The sequence below is a fragment of the Falco peregrinus genome, chromosome 5 (assembly GCF_023634155.1).
Source record: "Falco peregrinus isolate bFalPer1 chromosome 5, bFalPer1.pri, whole genome shotgun sequence".
NCBI classification, from domain to species: Eukaryota; Metazoa; Chordata; class Aves; order Falconiformes; family Falconidae; genus Falco; species Falco peregrinus.
Genome location: NC_073725.1, coordinates 64,942,592 through 64,960,874, shown reverse-complemented (window position 1 = coordinate 64,960,874; position 18,283 = coordinate 64,942,592). Strand labels below are relative to the sequence as shown.

General features: G+C 53.6%; 3 protein-coding genes across 3 annotated transcripts in view; 1 reads left to right on the top strand and 2 right to left on the bottom strand.

Moving 5' to 3' along the window:
• The window catches only part of LOC129784525 (acrosin-like), a 30,047-nt gene extending 29,130 nt beyond the window's left edge, over positions 1-917 (bottom strand). The window contains exons 1-3 of the mRNA XM_055805163.1: positions 900-917; positions 742-856; positions 496-577 (exon numbers count right to left, since the gene is read on the bottom strand). Of these exons, the coding sequence (XP_055661138.1) occupies positions 496-577; positions 742-856; positions 900-917 (215 nt within the window). The remainder of the gene's footprint in view (positions 1-495; positions 578-741; positions 857-899) is intronic.
• Positions 918-3,557: 2,640 nt separating this feature from the next.
• On the bottom strand, positions 3,558-4,715 carry LOC129784524 (acrosin-like). The gene is made up of 2 exons (XM_055805162.1): positions 4,551-4,715; positions 3,558-4,085 (listed from the first exon to the last, which is right to left on the bottom strand). Exons 1-2 carry the CDS (start codon positions 4,713-4,715, stop codon positions 3,744-3,746), a joined length of 507 nt encoding a protein of 168 aa, XP_055661137.1. The 3' UTR covers positions 3,558-3,743.
• Positions 4,716-11,903: 7,188 nt separating this feature from the next.
• LOC129784462 (acrosin-like) lies at positions 11,904-14,119 on the top strand. The gene is made up of 4 exons (XM_055803998.1): positions 11,904-12,090; positions 12,429-12,694; positions 12,981-13,126; positions 13,592-14,119. The coding sequence occupies exons 1-4, from the start codon at positions 11,930-11,932 to the stop codon at positions 13,931-13,933; spliced, it is 915 nt and encodes a 304-aa protein (XP_055659973.1). The 5' UTR covers positions 11,904-11,929; the 3' UTR covers positions 13,934-14,119.
• The last annotated feature ends 4,164 nt before the right edge of the window (positions 14,120-18,283 follow it).

The following is an 18,283-nucleotide window of genomic DNA, read 5'->3' as shown; positions in this document are numbered from 1 at the left end:
AGCAGCACAGCGATTCATACCTCACTGGTCAATAAGTATTAATGTAATTCTATCATGAAGGTTAATTCCTTAGAATCAAAATCTTCTTGTAACTAGCTGTTACATAAACACAAAATATAGGAAGATTCAGTAAAATTTTGAGATAATCTGCACCACTAGGATAAAGTAATTGTGGTAGTGGGAGATCACGATCTCCTACTCAAATGCTTGGGGAGATGAGCCGTCCCCCCCCAGCCTTGCTCCAGAAAGCCTCTGCACCCACTCCCCACTTCTGGTTTGGGAGGGCTCTGTCCTGCACGTGCCCCCTCCTCCCGCCTCCTTTCATGTCAGGAACCTGCTACTGGTGGGAGGAGAAGGCACTGATTCCTGATCAGCATCCCCACACTTTGCTGGCTAAAGTGCTCCGATGCCAGGGTACCTCGCGAGCACCAGCTGGGATAGCTGGAAGGAACAGGGCGAGATGCCCAAAGCCATCCCCATCCCCACTGCACTCACCCAGCCGCATCATGGGCCTCTGTCGGCAGCACCTTCTCCTTGAGCTGCTCCAGCGTGTCCTTCCAGTGTGCCGTATTATCCTCTGTAATGTGTACCCTCGAGAACTTGGTGTGTGGGTTAGGAGGAAAAATCCACCGTGCATCCAGCATGGCAATAAACCACTGTCAGCTTCCTAAACTGTCCTTTGGCTCAGAGAGCTTTCTTGGTTATGATTTTCAGTAACAGAACATGGTGACCAAACGGGACCTGCTTTCCGGAATCTCGACAGACCAGAGAAATCATGACCACCGCAAGCACGCACGGGAGTAGTTTTGCCAGGGTTCTGAGATTCCCTGGCCAGGTGAATCTCCGTGACAGCTCTCTGGGATAACAGCGACATGGTCATAAACACTGAGGTTGCTTACAAAGAAGTCGTATCGCATTGCGGGTTGAAGTCCCCCCGGTGGGTCAGAGTCCCCCCAGGATATTTGAAGTGCACAATTGTCCAATCCATATGCTGTTACGCGGATGCCCAGAGCCCACATTTTGCCTCACGCTCATGTGAAACTTTGTTGGATTTTGTTTGCTGGATTTTGCCTCTGTCCAGTTTTGTTTGCAGGGTCTGGTTTAGGTATTGAGTGTTTGTGATTTTGAAACTTTGTACACTGCAGGAGCGGGCTGGAAACTAGGACCATGCGTGGCCATCAGTTGACTGAGGGGAATGTGCTCGAGCTTGTCTAGACAACAATTAACATGATGAGGCATGTTTACAGAGCACAGGGGAGTGGGAGACGGATGGCGCCAAGGATGGTGCCAAGGAAAGATAACACCTTGCTGTTAATTGATGGTAGTTAACCACCAATCAGGGATTGCCTAGTATGTAATTCTTAGCTTAAAGAACCAATCTGTTTAAAGCACGCAGCTTCTGAAAACATATATAAACTCGTGATTGTGTACAATAAATCGACATTTGCTTGCATCAAGCTGCGTCGCGTCTCTTAATTCGCCGCAGTACACACGGGATCTGGTCATTCTGCTAGAGGGAGTTGGTTCTTCAGAGTTCTTTTGGGTTGTTTATTAAGATGCTGGAGCAAGTTTTGGGGTGACCCCCCCACTCAGACAAAATGGGCCGAATATTGTCATCACTGGTGGCCCTTGTATACCTTAGGTGATCAAGAGAAATGGCCTAGGAAAGGGAAGCATAATCTCCAATACAGCATGGCAGTTCATGTTCTTTTGGTACATGCAAAGGACAATGGGAAGAAGTCCCATAAGTGGGTTTGGTTTTTTGGCCTTGAGAAACAATCATGGAACAAGAAGTAAATATACACTCATGATACTTGGTGGTAATGTATTGATAATGATGGAGGGGAAGTTAATTATTAATTGCCTTGGCGTTGTTCTGCTTGTAGTGTTGGGAAAAGGAGTCTGAAAGGGGAGAATGAAGAAGAGGATGTGCAATTTCTGGTTTCAGGGCAGTGTTGCTGGTAATAGGGAGAGATTTTTGCTGAAGGTAAAAGAATGGTGTTGGGGAAAGCTCAGGAAGAGGATGCGAGGATAAATGGCTTTCGCTGCTTTGTTTGTGGGGCAGTCAGATCTGCCTCCCTGCCCACCCGGTGATCTCTGCTGCAGAGTTGCTTTGGGTTTCCTTGCCCACTCTGTTACGGAGCAGCCAGAGCCAGCAGGCTTCTGAACACTGTGGGATTTCTCCTTTCAAGTCTGGTTGATCTGAATGAGGTGGGCACCTGGGGGGCTGCTCCTATGCCAGCCTAAATGGATCTTCCCACGTGCGTGCAGCTGCATTCCAAAGAGCCAGACACGCACATACACACAGAGAGAGTGCCACAATGAATGTGAAGGGCAAAACAGATTGACACAGACAAAGCAATACCTTGACAAGTATCCCTGCAGATGTAGCCACTGCTTACATCCATGTGAATGCAGTCCAGGCCTTTCCTGGGTTTCCACATGTCCTGGTTTCAGCTGGGATAGAGTTAATTTTCTTCTTAGTGGCTAGTACAGTGCTGTGTTTTGCCTGTGATGTGAGAACAATGTTGATAGCCACACTGATGTTCTTAGTTGTTGCTGGGTAATGTTTATACTAAAGTCAAGGACTTTTTGGATTCTTGGGCCTTGCCAGCCAGAGTGCTGGGGGAGCACAAGAGACTGGGAAGGGACACAGCCAGGTCAGCTGCCCTGAACCAGCCAAAGAGGTATTCCATACCATGGGACGTCATGCTTGGTATAGAAAGTAGGAGGGTTAGCTGGGGAGGGATCGTTGCTCGGAGACTGGCTGCGCATCAGTCAGCAGGTGGTGAGCAGTTGTACTGTGCATCACTTGGGGGTTTTCTCCCCTTTTCCCTTTTCCTTTGGATTTTACCCTTTTCCCCCACCTTTCCATCCTAACTGTTACTATTATCATTGTTATTACTGATGTTCTTACCTCTTTATTCTGTTTAAATTATGAAATTGCTCTTATCTCAACCCTCAAGTTTTACATTCCTTTCTGATTCTCCTCCCCAGCCCTCCGGATGAGGGGGAGTGAGCAGGCGGCTGCATGGTGCTTGGTTGCCGGCCGGCATTAAACCATGAGACCAGAGGATGAGGCTACTGAAACAGAAACACAGCTTCACTCCCTGGATTCATAAGCACAGCGTGTTCGTAGATGCCTCAGATAACAGTCTAGTAATTAAGTCCATGTCATATGTGGGGCTCAGAGCCAAGGCTCCCTCACCAGTGCCTGGTGCAAGCCTTGGGTCTTTCTAGATCTGTGTTTCCTGGGCCCTGAGAGTCCACGTTCAAGTTCGCTTGCGCCTCATACAGACGCACACAGGGATCCCACCAGGAGCGGGCCTAAGGCAGTCTGTGCTTCCAGCTGCCATCCCCAAGGCCCTGAGCCCCGCAATGACCTGCCTTCCCTTGTTCCACTGCACCCTCATCCTTCTTGCTGAGCAGGCAGAGCTTCAGCCCTTTGCTGTGACCCTTTGTGCCCGACTTGTCTGCCTGCAGCCTGCTTCCTTCGGCAGGTGCCGGGCGTGGAAGTCCTGGCCTTGCACACGAGACTGAAGAGGACTGGCGCCTGGTTAGCCACAGAACTGAAACACTTTATTGCAGGGACTCAGCCAGCTGAGCTCTTCCGTTGAGAGGAGCGCGGGCAGGACAGAGCAGGCCTTTGACACTGAGGCTGCCTTTGCATCAGCAGGCATTGCCCCAGCGGGAAATGGTGGTGGTGCGCTGCAGCCAGCCCTGGATCCTCTCTGTCCGGCTAATCAAACCTTTTCTCCTATTAGGAACTGCACCAACTTCTGCAGCCAAGAAAGGAAATCCCACAGCTTCTGACCTCTAAATGGGAAGGGTATAAACCTTCCTGCTTCTGTTGGTGTTGGCCTGTGAACGGGGGTGGAGGTGAAGGCTGGCTGCGGCCTTGCAGTAGTCGCTACTGCTGTGTGCAGGCCCATCTGTTCCAGGATCCAGTTGTAGAAGTGCTGGGTGGAGGTGTAGACTCCGGGCTTCTTTGCTCTCGCACAGCCCATCCCCCAGCTGGTCAGGCCAACAAGCCAGAAGTAGTCAGCGCTCTTGTCTTGGCACACAAGAGGCCCACCGCTGTCCCCCTGCAGCAGAGGAGAGAGGATGAAGGGGTTGTTGGGTGGCCACCGTCAGCCCAGTGGCTGGCTCCTTCCCTCTCATGGCACTTCCAGAGCTGTATTTAGTGGCCAGCCAAGCTCTGGAGAAGCTTTCCTGGGAGGGGGCGGTGGGCCTGTAAGGCAGGGCTCGCTCTCCCTGCAGCACAGTTGTCCTGCAGGTGCTGCAGAAGGATGTTGCACGTTTGGGATGGTGAAGCTCTGGGCTGCCAAGGGCACTGGGTGGGCTTTGTGGACATAGTGCCAGGCCTCTGGGACAAGGCAGGCAGGCCCTGGGCAAAGGCGTGCAAAAGGGGAAGGGGGGTAAGGCCCTCAGCAGTGGGGACACAGCAATGGGAGTGTGAGTGGCCAGGAAAAGCCCGTGACGGTGCAGGTTTGGGCGGTTGTGGCGGGGCTGCCCGTGCTGCCGGGGCTTGGCTTGTAGCACGCTCCTACCTGGCAGGTGTCGATGCCACCCTGCGGATAGCCAGCACAGATGTTGTGGGTGTGGATGGCCCCTCTGTACCAGCCGCTGCTGTTACAGACCCCGGCATCAATGAGGTGCACCTGGGCCTCCTGCAGCACATATGCCGATCCTCCAATGAACATCCAGCAGCTCATTGCCAGTTCTCCTTCCCTGCGTGACTGAAGCCCTATCCCGGGGCTTGGCTTTGCATGTGGGGAGGCGCTGGACCGCTCCTTCCTTTCTGCCTTGCTCTGGGTCAGTGGCTCACCCCCCCTCTCTAAGAGGCATACGTCCCCACAGCCTGATTCTGGCTTTCGCCTCTGCCGTCAGGAAGAGCAACCTGCCTCCCCAAGCTGGCCAAGCTTGCGCTCGCAACGTGACTACATTTTGGGAGCTCACCTCTTGCAGTCCTGGCACCCCAGCCACTGACGTAGCACTCTGTCAGCTCCGAGACTCTCAGCGAGGCATCGGGCACGCAGGCAAGCTGTACGTAGCTGTTGCACTGGACAGGCTGCTCCAGTTCCAGCAAGGCAATGTCGTTCCTCCGTGTGATATTACTGAAGTGCTGGTGAACCAGCAGCTGCTTGATGTTGCGCGCCTGGGCCTCAGGTCCCAGCTGGGACAGCCGGGTGGCACCTACCACCACCTGCCACATGGTGATGTTCCTGGAAGGCAGATGGAGAGAGGGCTCAGAGGGAGCAGAGCCACATGCTGCAGCAGCACAGCAGTCGCCCTGCCTTCTGCTTGGCAAGCAAGAGAGAAGAGCAGCACTAGGGAGGGTGCGACAGAGCACGTGCTTCTTGGGCTCAAGGAATGTCGAACTGGAGACTGCTGGGAAGCAGTGGCATGAGCCCAGCCTTCTCCTGAGCAGCCTCTCAGGTGGCTGTGGAGTGCCCAGGCACTGGGTGTACTGCAGGGCAACAGGACATGCTGCAGCACGTGCTGCTGTGCTCAGGGCACTTGCTAGAGTGTGGGGCTAGCCCTGATCCCTGGTCTTCCTTACCTAGCCTCGATGAAGCAGTGGGCTGATGTGAGGACCCACTGTGGGCTGATGAGGGAGCCCCCGCAGATGTGCGCCGTGCCTCCTTCCAAGGGAGCCTGGATGCTGACGATCCAGGGCCAGGCCCCTGGCTGGGCATTTCTGACACCCACGACGTATAACATACTGTAGTTCAAAGCCGCAGGCCGAAGGCCGCAGGTGCCTCTGTAACCAGAAACCCCATTCTGGTTAGCTCCATGGAAGCTTGTGCCATTCCGGCTAAAGGCCAGCTGTCTTCCCTCCCCTCAAGGCATGGCCAGAGGGCCCGAGGAAACCCGTGGGGTGTGTGCCCACTCCCCTTTCCCTGCTTTCTGCTTCAGCCCATAGACGAGCTGTGCCAGCAGCCTGGATGCTGGCAAGGAGCTGAGCCTCCCAGATGGCCTTCAAGAGCCACTGGGGTGGCCATGGGGGATAAGCAGGACCCCTCCAGAGAAGCTCACAAGGGTTGCCCAATGTCCCTCCCAGAGCCTCGGGCCACTTACCCACAGCTATCCCATGTGCCATGCACAGGACAGCACATGGCCAGCAGGACAACGAGGAGGAGAACATCCATCACTACCAGCAACATGTGGCAGCTGCAAGAACAAGGGCTTGTCACCACCAGTACGGCCGACGATGTACTGCCCGCAATATTCCTGTTGCCTGGGGTTCCCTTGGACGCGGGGCTGATGTCACAGAGTGCCTGGTTCCGGGTGCTGGGCGTGGTGGCGGTGGGGGAGGGATGGGTGGCAACAGGAGGGGTTCCAAGCAGGACTGGAGGCGGAAGCTGGGATCGCACACCCCTGACAGAGCCCCACGCAATGCCCTGCTTGCACGATCAGGGTGGGCAGGCCCCGTGGCAGGCAGCAGCGCCTGGCTCCCAGCTCTGCCTGCTAACAGCTCACAGGGCAACACCTAGCGTGGCCTCGCAGCCTCTTTGGGGAGTTCCCTGCCGCCCTGCTCTCTGCAGCCCTGTGCCACCGGCTCCTTCCCAATAAACAGACACACAACAAAGAACACAATGACTACAGCAGCATGCGCGTGCTTGGGTGTTGAAGAGCCAATGTGTTGATGGCCGTGGCAGCCAAGCAGTGCTGGGCAAGCCAAATAAGCCAAGCACAGCCCAGCAACGTCAACCTTCCTGCACAAAGCACAGTGAAATGCAGGTGCAGCACACTCCTCACTGGCTATGTCAGCCACAGCAACGCGCTCTGGCAGGTGTCGTGTCCTTGCTGTCTGTGAGTTGGATTGCTGTTCTGGGCACCCACTGACCATGGCACTTGTGGGAAGGACAAGCAATGTTAAGCTCTAGAGAGAGAGAAGGATGCTCCTGCTCTCAGCCCTACATGCCATTGTTCGCAGCTTTGCAAGTGCTTGTGCTGCGATGAAGAGACGGGACGCAGCTTGACGCAAGCAAATGTCAATTTACTGTACAGAGGCCTCTGGACAGAAAGCCGGACTTGTTTGGGGAGGGAGCATGCTCCAGCATCATCCGCAGAGCCATAAGAACTCCTTTCACTGCATGATCAAGAGGAAGCAAAGGGCATGCCCATGTTTCCAGAGATCCCAGTTCAGCTGGAGGCATGCCCTGCAGTCCTGGGTAGGAACAGAGCTGGGAGCTGCAGCACCATGGCTTGCCGGGGCCCAAGCACAGAGCAAGAGGAGGACGGTCCTGGCAGCTGCAGAGGCAGGCCCTTCTGCAGCTCCCGCAGGGGGGGGCATGCCTAGGTGGGCAGCAGCTGAGGGCATGCATGCTCAAGCACCTCCAAGTCCTTCCTGCCTCTGGGAGGTGGAGAGGTGGCCAGTGGTTGGCAGGCCTGGTCCTCTTGCAAGGTGGGGATGCTGGGGCTGAGCAGGCACGTCGGCTGACACCGCAGGCCATCCACATGCCTGAGAGGCTCTCTCTCCCCTCTTGCTTGTCACCTCGTCCAGCTTCAGGTTCACTAGTGAGCTGTGCACGCGCACAGGGCTCCCAGCAGCAGCTGGCCCGAGACACTGGGGCTTTCCAAGTGCTGGCTGCCTGTGGCCTGTCTTGCCGTCGGCCTTTGCTAGCAGCCAGGCCTGGGGACCCACCGTGTGGCAGGTGCAGAATGGGACCACACAGGAAGGGCTTTGGGGTGGCTCTCCAAAAGAAGCCAGTGGGTACTGTGGTGATTAGGCGCAGGGCTCAGGCAAGCAAGGCAGCCAGCACTTTGCTTCTGTGTGACCGGCTCCTTGATCCCCCCTTCTCTCCATTTGCCGTGCTTATACGTGCCCCTCATCTTCCCTGAGTCCTGCCTCTCTCAGCCCTGCTCTCCTCCCAGACACGGGGCCAACCCCAGTTATTTTTTCCCCCCTTTGCTCCCAGGTTTGCCCCATCTGTCAACACACGTGGTCTTTGGGTGTTGTTAGCTAGGTCACCTTGGACTTGTGTGCCATTACTGACGAGCTTGCCTGGGAACTGCTGTCCCTGCCAGAGTCCTCTCCGCCAAATGACCCCAATCTCTTCCTTCAAGCGTCTGTGAAGTGTGGCCACCTCTGACGGCATTCCCCGCTAGCCACCTGCCAAAACTGGTGCTGAAAGAGCAGGGTTTCCCCAGCAGACAAGTTGTCTTCAAGGCCGCCTTCTGCCTGCTCTCAGCAGACACGTGGGAACCGGCAGCCGGTCCCTTTTCAAAACACAAAGCAGCCTTGAGCCCGCTTGCTTGGAGGCCAGTTCTGGGGCCTAGGAAGCCCTGCTGCACCTCAAGGGCCTTGAGAGCAGCTCTTCCACTTTCAGACAGAGCCTGTGTGGTCCTCCTCCTCGGGACCCGATTGCTCCCTCCGCTGTGCGCCTTATGCCTCGCCACAGAAGCCAGGATGGCAGCAGGGAGCTGCCGCACCTTTCACAAGCTTGGAGGCTGCCATCCTTCAAGCCATTGCCCTCGACCCTCCAGGGACCTAGCCCTGGTGTGCAAATGCAATGCACGTGCCTGGCTCCTGCTTCTCTCCTGCACTCCAGCAGGTGAGTGAGCAAGGCTCCTCCAGTCAGCGGCAGAAGGCAGACTGATCAGATGAGAGTGACGCAAGCTTGCAGGAGCGGGCTGGAAACTGGGACCATGCATGGCAGTCAGCTAGCTGAGGGGAATGTGCTCGATCTTGTCTAGACAACATTTGAGAGAGCATAGGGGAGTGGGGGATGGATGGCCCCAAGGATGGCGCCAAGGAAAGATAACACCTTGCTGTAGATTGATGGTAGTTGACCACCAATCAGGGATTGCCTAGTATGGAATGCTTAGCTCAAAAGAACCAATCTGTTTAAAAAGTGCGATTTCTGAAAGTATACCCATGTTTCTATACAATAAATTGACATTTGCTTGCATTAAGCTGCATCCTGTCTCTCCATCGCAGCAAATTGGTGACCCTGATATGATACGTTTAGGGATCTGACGTGATGGGTTTATGAACCACCAGGTTGAGCGGCAGGCTGAAAATCCCACAGAATGTTGAATGAGCTGCTGAAAGGAAGCAGGAATTGAAAAAAAAAGTCCCTCTGGAATTAAGAGGTGAGCTGTGGGAAACTTGGGAATCAGGTGTCTTCCCCTATGAGAGAAGTATACGGACTCATGAAGGATCTTCTAGTCAGATCCGGGAGTCCGTGCCTCAGTCTCCTCAAATGGTGACCCCTATGGTGGTGTTCCAAAGCCTTGGAAGAATAATGATGGAAAAAAGACAGCTCGTGGAAGAGGGATGTATTCCGGAGGAGACGTCTTGGCTGAATGATCATCTTGCTGGCTGGACCAGGCGGACAACCTGCATCGAGACAGGTGAGCAGCCAAGAAACTTTAGAGACTTCGAAGCTGTAAATTCCACCAACAGCGCAACTCTTCTCAAGACACTGTCAACAATGGCGATTCTGTCCACACCTTCTCTGCCCCCAAAGCTTCTGTCACTGGTTGCAGCAACCCTCACAACACAGGACCAAGCACGGGAACAGGACAACACGGACAAACCTTTTGATCCAGGTCCTATAGATCTGGGAAAATAGCTAGACCTTTCCCCCCCCCCCCATCTCTCCCAATGCATTGATTGTATTTTTGGGGAGGGTGAGACGGGGTCTGAGGGATTGGTGGCAGGAATGCAAGTGGGAAACGCTTAAATGAGGGGTTTTGGGAGTCGCTATGATAAACATGGTTATCTAGTGTTTAGTAGGTGTCTGCATATGAATGATTTTTGCCCTGGGCCTGGTGGAGCATACAACTGTGGTTTGTGTCCGGGCTCAGAGATGTAAATAGGAGCTTCTCTGTTATGGTAAAGTGTCTCTGGTTGCATAAAAAAAGAGGGAATGAAGGGAATGACCCCAGAGGTATGTTCAGGGAAAGCATTAAAGAGTTAAATCACCTTGTTTGTTAGGCAGTTAAGAACCTGTGTCAAAATTGCCACTGCTTTTTGTTGCTGGTTCAAGGACATGGCTGTGAGGATTTTGATGGTATATGCTGTGTGGATTTTAGGCACCCCATTGCAGCAACATGTTATCAAAATCTGAGAAAATGTCAGCCTTTTTGGCATCCATTCACTCAATTGGCAGTATTGTTTGTTTGCTGTTACCTTGGTTGCTGTCATGTTTGCAAGGGCCCTGAAGAACATGGCAAACCTGGTACTAGCTGTTCAAAAAACAAAAAGGGGAAATTGTAAAATTGTACGGAACAGAGACAGTGGGTTATTTTGACATTGTAATATGTCTTAGTTGCTTTTTATATTTGTTCTATTACTTATACCTTGTTTTTACTTGTTCGGTTTCAAAGGTTCTTTTTGTACAACAGGAAGGTGGAGATGCAGGAGCGGGCTGGAAACTAGGACCATGCGTGGCAATCAGTTAGCTGAGGGGAATGTGCTTGAGCTTGTCTAGACAACAATTGAAAGAGCATAGGGGAGTGGGGGATGGATGGCCCCAAGGATGGCGCCAAGGAAAGATAACACCTTGCTGTTGATTGATGGTAGTTAACCACTAATCAGGGATTGCCTAGTATGCAATGCTTAGCTCAAAAGAACCAATCTGTTCAAAAAGCGCGATTTCTGAAAGTATATATACCCGTGCTTCTGTACAATAAATTGACATTTGCTTGCATCAAGCTGCGTCCCGTCTCTCCATCGCAGCACAAGCATTCGCAAAGCTGCGAACAATGGCATGTAGGGATGAGAGCAGGAGCATCCTTCTCTCTCTCTAGAGCTTCATGTTGATTGCCCTTCCCACAAGTGCCATGGTCAGTGTGTGCCCAGAATAGCAATCCAACTCACAGACAGCAAGGACTCGACGCCTGCCAGAGCGCGTTGCTGTGGCTGACATAGCCAGTGAGGAGTGTGCTGCACCTGCATTTCACTGTGCTTTGTGCAGGAAGGTTGACGTTGCTGGGCTGTGCTTGGCTTATTTGGCTTGCCCAGCACTGCTTGGCTGCCACGGCCATCAACACATTGGCTCTTCAACACCCAAGCACGCGCATGCTGCTGTAGTCATTGTGTTCTTTGTTGTGTGTCTGTTTATTGGGAAGGAGCCGGTGGCACAGGGCTGCAGAGAGCAGGGCGGCAGGGAACTCCCCAAAGAGGCTGCGAGGCCACGCTGGGTGTTGCCCTGTGAGCTGTTAGCAGGCAGAGCTGGGAGACAGGCGCTGCTGCCTGCCACGGGGCCTGCCCACCCTGATCGTGCAAGCAGGGCATTGCGTGGGGCTCTGTCAGGGGTGTGCGATCCCAGCTTCCGCCTCCAGTCCTGCTTGGAACCCCTCCTGTTGCCACCCATCCCTCCCCCACCGCCACCACGCCCAGCACCTGGAACCAGGCGCTCTGTGACATCAGCCCCGCGTCCAAGGGAACCCCAGGCAACAGGAATATTGCGGGCAGTACATCGTCGGCCGTACTGGTGGTGACAAGCCCTTGTTCTTGCAGCTGCCACATGTTGCTGGTAGTGATGGATGTTCTCCTCCTCCTCGTTGTCCTGCTGGCCATGTGCTGTCCTGTGCATGGCACATGGGATAGCTGTGGGTAAGTGGCCCGAGGCTCTGGGAGGGACATTGGGCAACCCTTGTGAGCTTCTCTGGAGGGGTCCTGCTTATCCCCCATGGCCACCCCAGTGGCTCTTGAAGGCCATCTGGGAGGCTCAGCTCCTTGCCAGCATCCAGGCTGCTGGCACAGCTCGTCTATGGGCTGAAGCAGAAAGCAGGGAAAGGGGAGTGGGCACACACCCCACGGGTTTCCTCGGGCCCTCTGGCCATGCCTTGAGGGGAGGGAAGACAGCTGGCCTTTAGCCGGAATGGCACAAGCTTCCATGGAGCTAACCAGAATGGAGTTTCTGGTTACAGAGGCACCTGCGGCCTTCGGCCTGCGGCTTTGAACTACAGTATGTTATACGTCGTGGGTGTCAGAAATGCCCAGCCAGGGGCCTGGCCCTGGATCGTCAGCATCCAGGCTCCCTTGGAAGGAGGCACGGCGCACATCTGCGGGGGCTCCCTCATCAGCCCACAGTGGGTCCTCACATCAGCCCACTGCTTCATCGAGGCTAGGTAAGGAAGACCAGGGATCAGGGCTAGCCCCACACTCTAGCAAGTGCCCTGAGCACAGCAGCACGTGCTGCAGCATGTCCTGTTGCCCTGCAGTACACCCAGTGCCTGGGCACTCCACAGCCACCTGAGAGGCTGCTCAGGAGAAGGCTGGGCTCATGCCACTGCTTCCCAGCAGTCTCCAGTTCGACATTCCTTGAGCCCAAGAAGCACGTGCTCTGTCGCACCCTCCCTAGTGCTGCTCTTCTCTCTTGCTTGCCAAGCAGAAGGCAGGGCGACTGCTGTGCTGCTGCAGCATGTGGCTCTGCTCCCTCTGAGCCCTCTCTCCATCTGCCTTCCAGGAACATCACCATGTGGCAGGTGGTGGTAGGTGCCACCCAGCTGACCCAGCTGGGACCTGAGGCCCAGGCGCGCAACATCAAGCAGCTGCTGGTTCACCAGCACTTCAGTAATATCACACGGAGGAACGACATTGCCTTGCTGGAACTGGAGCAGCCTGTCCAGTGCAACAGCTACGTACAGCTTGCCTGCGTGCCCGATGCCTCGCTGAGAGTCTCGGAGCTGACAGAGTGCTACGTCAGTGGCTGGGGTGCCAGGACTGCAAGAGGTGAGCTCCCAAAATGTAGTCACGTTGCGAGTGCAAGCTCGGCCAGCTTGGGGAGGCAGGTTGCTCTTCCTGACGGCAGAGGCGAAAGCCAGAATCAGGCTGTGGGGACGTATGCCTCTTAGAGAGGGGGGCGTGAGCCACTGACCCAGAGCAAGGCAGAAAGGAAGGAGCGGTCCAGCGCCTCCCCACATGCAAAGCCAAGCCCCGGGATAGGGCTTCAGTCACGCAGGGAAGGAGAACTGGCAATGAGCTGCTGGGTGTTCATTCCTTTCTGTGCTCTTCACAGCTGGAGGATCGGCGTATGTGCTGCAGGAGGCCCAGGTGCACCTCATTGATGCCGGGGTCTGTAACAGCAGCGGCTGGTACAGAGGGGCCATCCACACCCACAACATCTGTGCTGGCTATCCGCAGGGTGGCATCGACACCTGCCAGGTAGGAGCGTGCTACAAGCCAAGCCCCGGCAGCACGGGCAGCCCCGCCACAACCGCCCAAACCTGCACCGTCACGGGCTTTTCCTGGCCACTCACACTCCCATTGCTGTGTCCCCACTGCTGAGGGTCTTACCCCCCTTCCCCTTTTGCACGCCTTTGTCCAGGGCCTGCCTGCCTTGTCCCAGAGGCCTGGCACTTTGTTCACAATGCCCACCCAGTGCCCTTGGCAGCCCAGAGCTTCACCATCCCAAGCCAGACACAGCCTCCTGACACACCTGCAGCACCAACGTGCCGCAGGAAGAGCGAGCCCTGCCTTACAGGCCCACCGCCCCCTCCCAGGAAAGCTTCTCCAGAGCTTGGCTGGCCACTAAATACAGCTCTGGAAGTGCCATGAGAGGGAAGGAGCCAGCCACTGGGCTGACGGTGGCCACCCAACAACCCCTTCATCCTCTCTCCTCTGCTGCAGGGGGACAGCGGTGGGCCTCTTGTGTGCCAAGACAAGAGCGCTGACTACTTCTGGCTTGTTGGCCTGACCAGCTGGGGGATGGGCTGTGCGAGAGCAAAGAAGCCCGGAGTCTACACCTCCACCCAGCACTTCTACAACTGGATCCTGGAACAGATGGGCCTGCACACAGCAGTAGCGACTACTGCAAGGCCGCAGCCAGCCTTCACCTCCACCCCCGTTCACAGGCCAACACCAACAGAAGCAGGAAGGTTTATACCCTTCCCATTTAGAGGTCAGAAGCTGTGGGATTTCCTTTCTTGGCTGCAGAAGTTGGTGCAGTTCCTAATAGGAGAAAAGGTTTGATTAGCCGGACAGAGAGGATCCAGGGCTGGCTGCAGCGCACCACCACCATTTCCCGCTGGGGCAATGCCTGCTGATGCAAAGGCAGCCTCAGTGTCAAAGGCCTGCTCTGTCCTGCCCGCGCTCCTCTCAACGGAAGAGCTCAGCTGGCTGAGTCCCTGCAATAAAGTGTTTCAGTTCTGTGGCTAACCAGGCGCCAGTCCTCTTCAGTCTTGTGTGCAAGGCCAGGACTTCCACGCCCGGCACCTGCCGGAGGAAGCAGGCTGCAGGCAGACAAGTCGGGCACAAAGGGTCACAGCAAAGGGCTGAAGCTCTGCCTGCTCAGCAAGAAGGATGAGGGTGCAGTGGAACAAGGGAAGGCAGGTCATTGCGGGGCTCAGGGCCTTGGGGATGGCAGCTGGAAGCACAGACTGCCTTAGGCCCGCTCCTGGTGGGATCCCTGTGTGCATCTGTATGAGGCGCAAGCGAACTTGAACGCGGACTCTCAGGGCCCAGGAAACACAGATCTAGAAAGACCCAAGGCTTGCACCAGGCACTGGTGAGGGAGCCTTGGCTCTGAGCCCCACATATGACATGGACTTAATTACTAGACTGTTATCTGAGGCATCTACGAACACGCTGTGCTTATGAATCCAGGGAGTGAAGCTGTGTTTCTGTTTCAGTAGCCTCATCCTCTGGTCTCATGGTTTAATGCCGGCCGGCAACCAAGCACCATGCAGCCGCCTGCTCACTCCCCCTCATCCGGAGGGCTGGGGAGGAGAATCAGAAAGGAATGTAAAACTTGAGGGTTGAGATAAGAGCAATTTCATAATTTAAACAGAATAAAGAGGTAAGAACATCAGTAATAACAATGATAATAGTAACAGTTAGGATGGAAAGGTGGGGGAAAAGGGTAAAATCCAAAGGAAAAGGGAAAAGGGGAGAAAACCCCCAAGTGATGCACAGTACAACTGCTCACCACCTGCTGACTGATGCGCAGCCAGTCTCCGAGCAACGATCCCTCCCCAGCTAACCCTCCTACTTTCTATACCAAGCATGACGTCCCATGGTATGGAATACCTCTTTGGCTGGTTCAGGGCAGCTGACCTGGCTGTGTCCCTTCCCAGTCTCTTGTGCTCCCCCAGCACTCTGGCTGGCAAGGCCCAAGAATCCAAAAAGTCCTTGACTTTAGTATAAACATTACCCAGCAACAACTAAGAACATCAGTGTGGCTATCAACATTGTTCTCACATCACAGGCAAAACACAGCACTGTACTAGCCACTAAGAAGAAAATTAACTCTATCCCAGCTGAAACCAGGACATGTGGAAACCCAGGAAAGGCCTGGACTGCATTCACATGGATGTAAGCAGTGGCTACATCTGCAGGGATACTTGTCAAGGTATTGCTTTGTCTGTGTCAATCTGTTTTGCCCTTCACATTCATTGTGGCACTCTCTCTGTGTGTATGTGCGTGTCTGGCTCTTTGGAATGCAGCTGCACGCACGTGGGAAGATCCATTTAGGCTGGCATAGGAGCAGCCCCCCAGGTGCCCACCTCATTCAGATCAACCAGACCTGAAAGGAGAAATCCCACAGTGTTCAGAAGCCTGCTGGCTCTGGCTGCTCCGTAACAGATTGGGCAAGGAAACCCAAAGCAACTCTGCAGCAGAGATCACCGGGTGGGCAGGGAGGCAGATCTGACTGCCCCACAAACAAAGCAGCGAAAGCCATTTATCCTCGCATCCTCTTCCTGAGCTTTCCCCAACACCATTCTTTTACCTTCAGCAAAAATCTCTCCCTATTACCAGCAACACTGCCCTGAAACCAGAAATTGCACATCCTCTTCTTCATTCTCCCCTTTCAGACTCCTTTTCCCAACACTACAAGCAGAACAACGCCAAGGCAATTAATAATTAACTTCCCCTCCATCATTATCAATACATTACCACCAAGTATCATGAGTGTATATTTACTTCTTGTTCCATGATTGTTTCTCAAGGCCAAAAAACCAAACCCACTTATGGGACTTCTTCCCATTGTCCTTTGCATGTACCAAAAGAACATGAACTGCCATGCTGTATTGGAGATTATGCTTCCCTTTCCTAGGCCATTTCTCTTGATCACCTAAGGTATACAAGGGCCACCAGTGATGACAATATTCGGCCCATTTTGTCTGAGTGGGGGGGTCACCCCAAAACTTGCTCCAGCATCTTAATAAACAACCCAAAAGAACTCTGAAGAACCAACTCCCTCTAGCAGAATGACCAGATCCCATGTGTACAAAGTTTCAAAATCATAAACGCTCAATACCTAAACCAGACCCTGCAAACAAAACTGGACAGAGGCAAAATCCAGCAAACAAAATCCAACAAAGTTTCACATGAGCGTGAGGCAAAATCTGGGCTCTGGGCATCTGCATAACAGCATATGGATTGGACAATTGTGCACTTCAAATATCCCGGGGGGACTCTGACCCACCGGGGGGACTTCAACCCGCAATGCGATACGACTTCTTTGTAAGCAACCTCAGTGTTTATGACCATGTTGCTGTTATCCCAGAGAGCTGTCACGGAGATTCACCTGGCCAGGGAATCTCAGAACCCTGGCAAAACTACTCCCGTGCGTGCTTGCGGTGGTCATGATTTCTCTGGTCTGTCGAGATTCCGGAAAGCAGGTCCCGTTTGGTCACCATGTTCTGTTACTGAAAATCATAACCAAGAAAGCTCTCTGAGCCAAAGGACAGTTTAGGAAGCTGACAGTGGTTTATTGCCGTGCTGGATGCACGGTGGATTTTTCCTCCTAACCCACACACCAAGTTCTCGAGGGTACACATTACAGAGGATAATACGGCACACTGGAAGGACACGCTGGAGCAGCTCAAGGAGAAGGTGCTGCCGACAGAGGCCCATGATGCGGCTGGGTGAGTGCAGTGGGGATGGGGATGGCTTTGGGCATCTCGCCCTGTTCCTTCCAGCTATCCCAGCTGGTGCTCGCGAGGTACCCTGGCATCGGAGCACTTTAGCCAGCGAAGAGTGGGGATGCTGATCAGGAATCAGTGCCTTCTCCTCCCACCAGTAGCAGGTTCCTGACATGAAAGGAGGCGGGAAGAGGGGGCACGTGCAGGACAGAGCCCTCCCAAACCAGAAGTGGGGAGTGGGTGCAGAGGCTTTCTGGAGCAAGGCTGGGGGGTGACGGCTCATCTCCCCAAGCATTTGAGTAGGAGATCGTGATCTCCCACTACCACAATTACTTTATCCTAGTGGTGCAGATTATCTCAAAATTTTACTGAATCTTCCTATATTTTGTGTTTATGTAACAGCTAGTTACAAGAAGATTTTGATTCTAAGGAATTAACCTTCATGATAGAATTACATTAATACTTATTGACCAGTGAGGTATGAATCGCTGTGCTGCTTGTTATCGCAGACTGTTATTTGAAATCCCTGTGCTATAGACCATACTAAGCTTAGTCCTTACTCTCAGACCACAACCAGAGCGCCCAGGTTCTGTTGTGTATGGGATGAGTTATTGGACAGCTTGGCAAGGCCAATATCCAGCTGTCCCACTTGGCAACAAAACTAACTTTTAAGGTGTCCTGAAGTGAACTACCTTCATTATAATACCAAAAAATCATGCCCACAGGTCAAGTAGACCCTTGCCCAGCTGAAGACCCTTCCCCTGTGCAAGCGTAGTAACAGAAAAGGATGACACAGCAAATATAACAATTATATGCAAATTACTAACCAATCATTGTAATTGGGAGTGTATGACCTTGTAATTTTCTGTATAAATGTAACAGTAAAACCTACACAGGTGTGCCTGATTTGTGGAGATGCCACCGAGCACCCAGCGCTGCAATAAAGGAGTGCCTGCTGCTCTAATGCTGCAATGGTGTTAAGAGGTTTGACTCCCAATTTCGGTGACAGTGGTGACAGGTGGAAGGTGTGGTTAAGCAGAACAGCTTGTAACAACTCTATAAAAAAAAGGAACCAACATTGGACGGAACGTTCCCCCACCGGACATGGAAACGTATCGGACTGTCGGGACACCGCAGCTCCGGGGTGGTAGCTGTTGCTGTAAGCCTTTCCTTCTTAACTTCTTTCTTTCCTTCCTTCCTCTCTTAATCTGTCACTCTCACTCCCCCTTTGCATTCACGTATTTCTTGTTGGGCAAATAAAGTTCCTTGGCTCTTGACTCCATTTTGAGTCTTCATTCTGTTCCCGAGAATAGAAACAGAACCACGCTCCGGTCTCAGACCGGCATGTAACATTTTAATTGGTGTCACGGACAGGATTCTCAGTGAAACAGAAATTGCCAGGTTCTTTATGAGAGACTCTTGTGTGTGTGCCTGAGACCTACCTTGGTACGAAGTG

Bases quoted from the DNA above. Each gene is read 5' to 3' on its own strand.
- LOC129784462 (XM_055803998.1), top strand. From the start codon at position 11,930: ATGTTATACGTCGTGGGTGTCAGAAATGCCCAGCCAGGGGCCTGGCCC. The intron at 12,695-12,980 runs GTGAGCTCCCAA...TGCTCTTCACAG, and splicing joins GGGTGCCAGGACTGCAAGAG to CTGGAGGATCGGCGTATGTG. The intron at 13,127-13,591 runs GTAGGAGCGTGC...CCTCTGCTGCAG, and splicing joins GTGGCATCGACACCTGCCAG to GGGGACAGCGGTGGGCCTCT.
- LOC129784524 (XM_055805162.1), bottom strand. From the start codon at position 4,715: ATGAGCTGCTGGATGTTCATTGGAGGATCGGCATATGTGCTGCAGGAG. The intron at 4,086-4,550 runs GTAGGAGCGTGC...CCTCTGCTGCAG, and splicing joins GTGGCATCGACACCTGCCAG to GGGGACAGCGGTGGGCCTCT.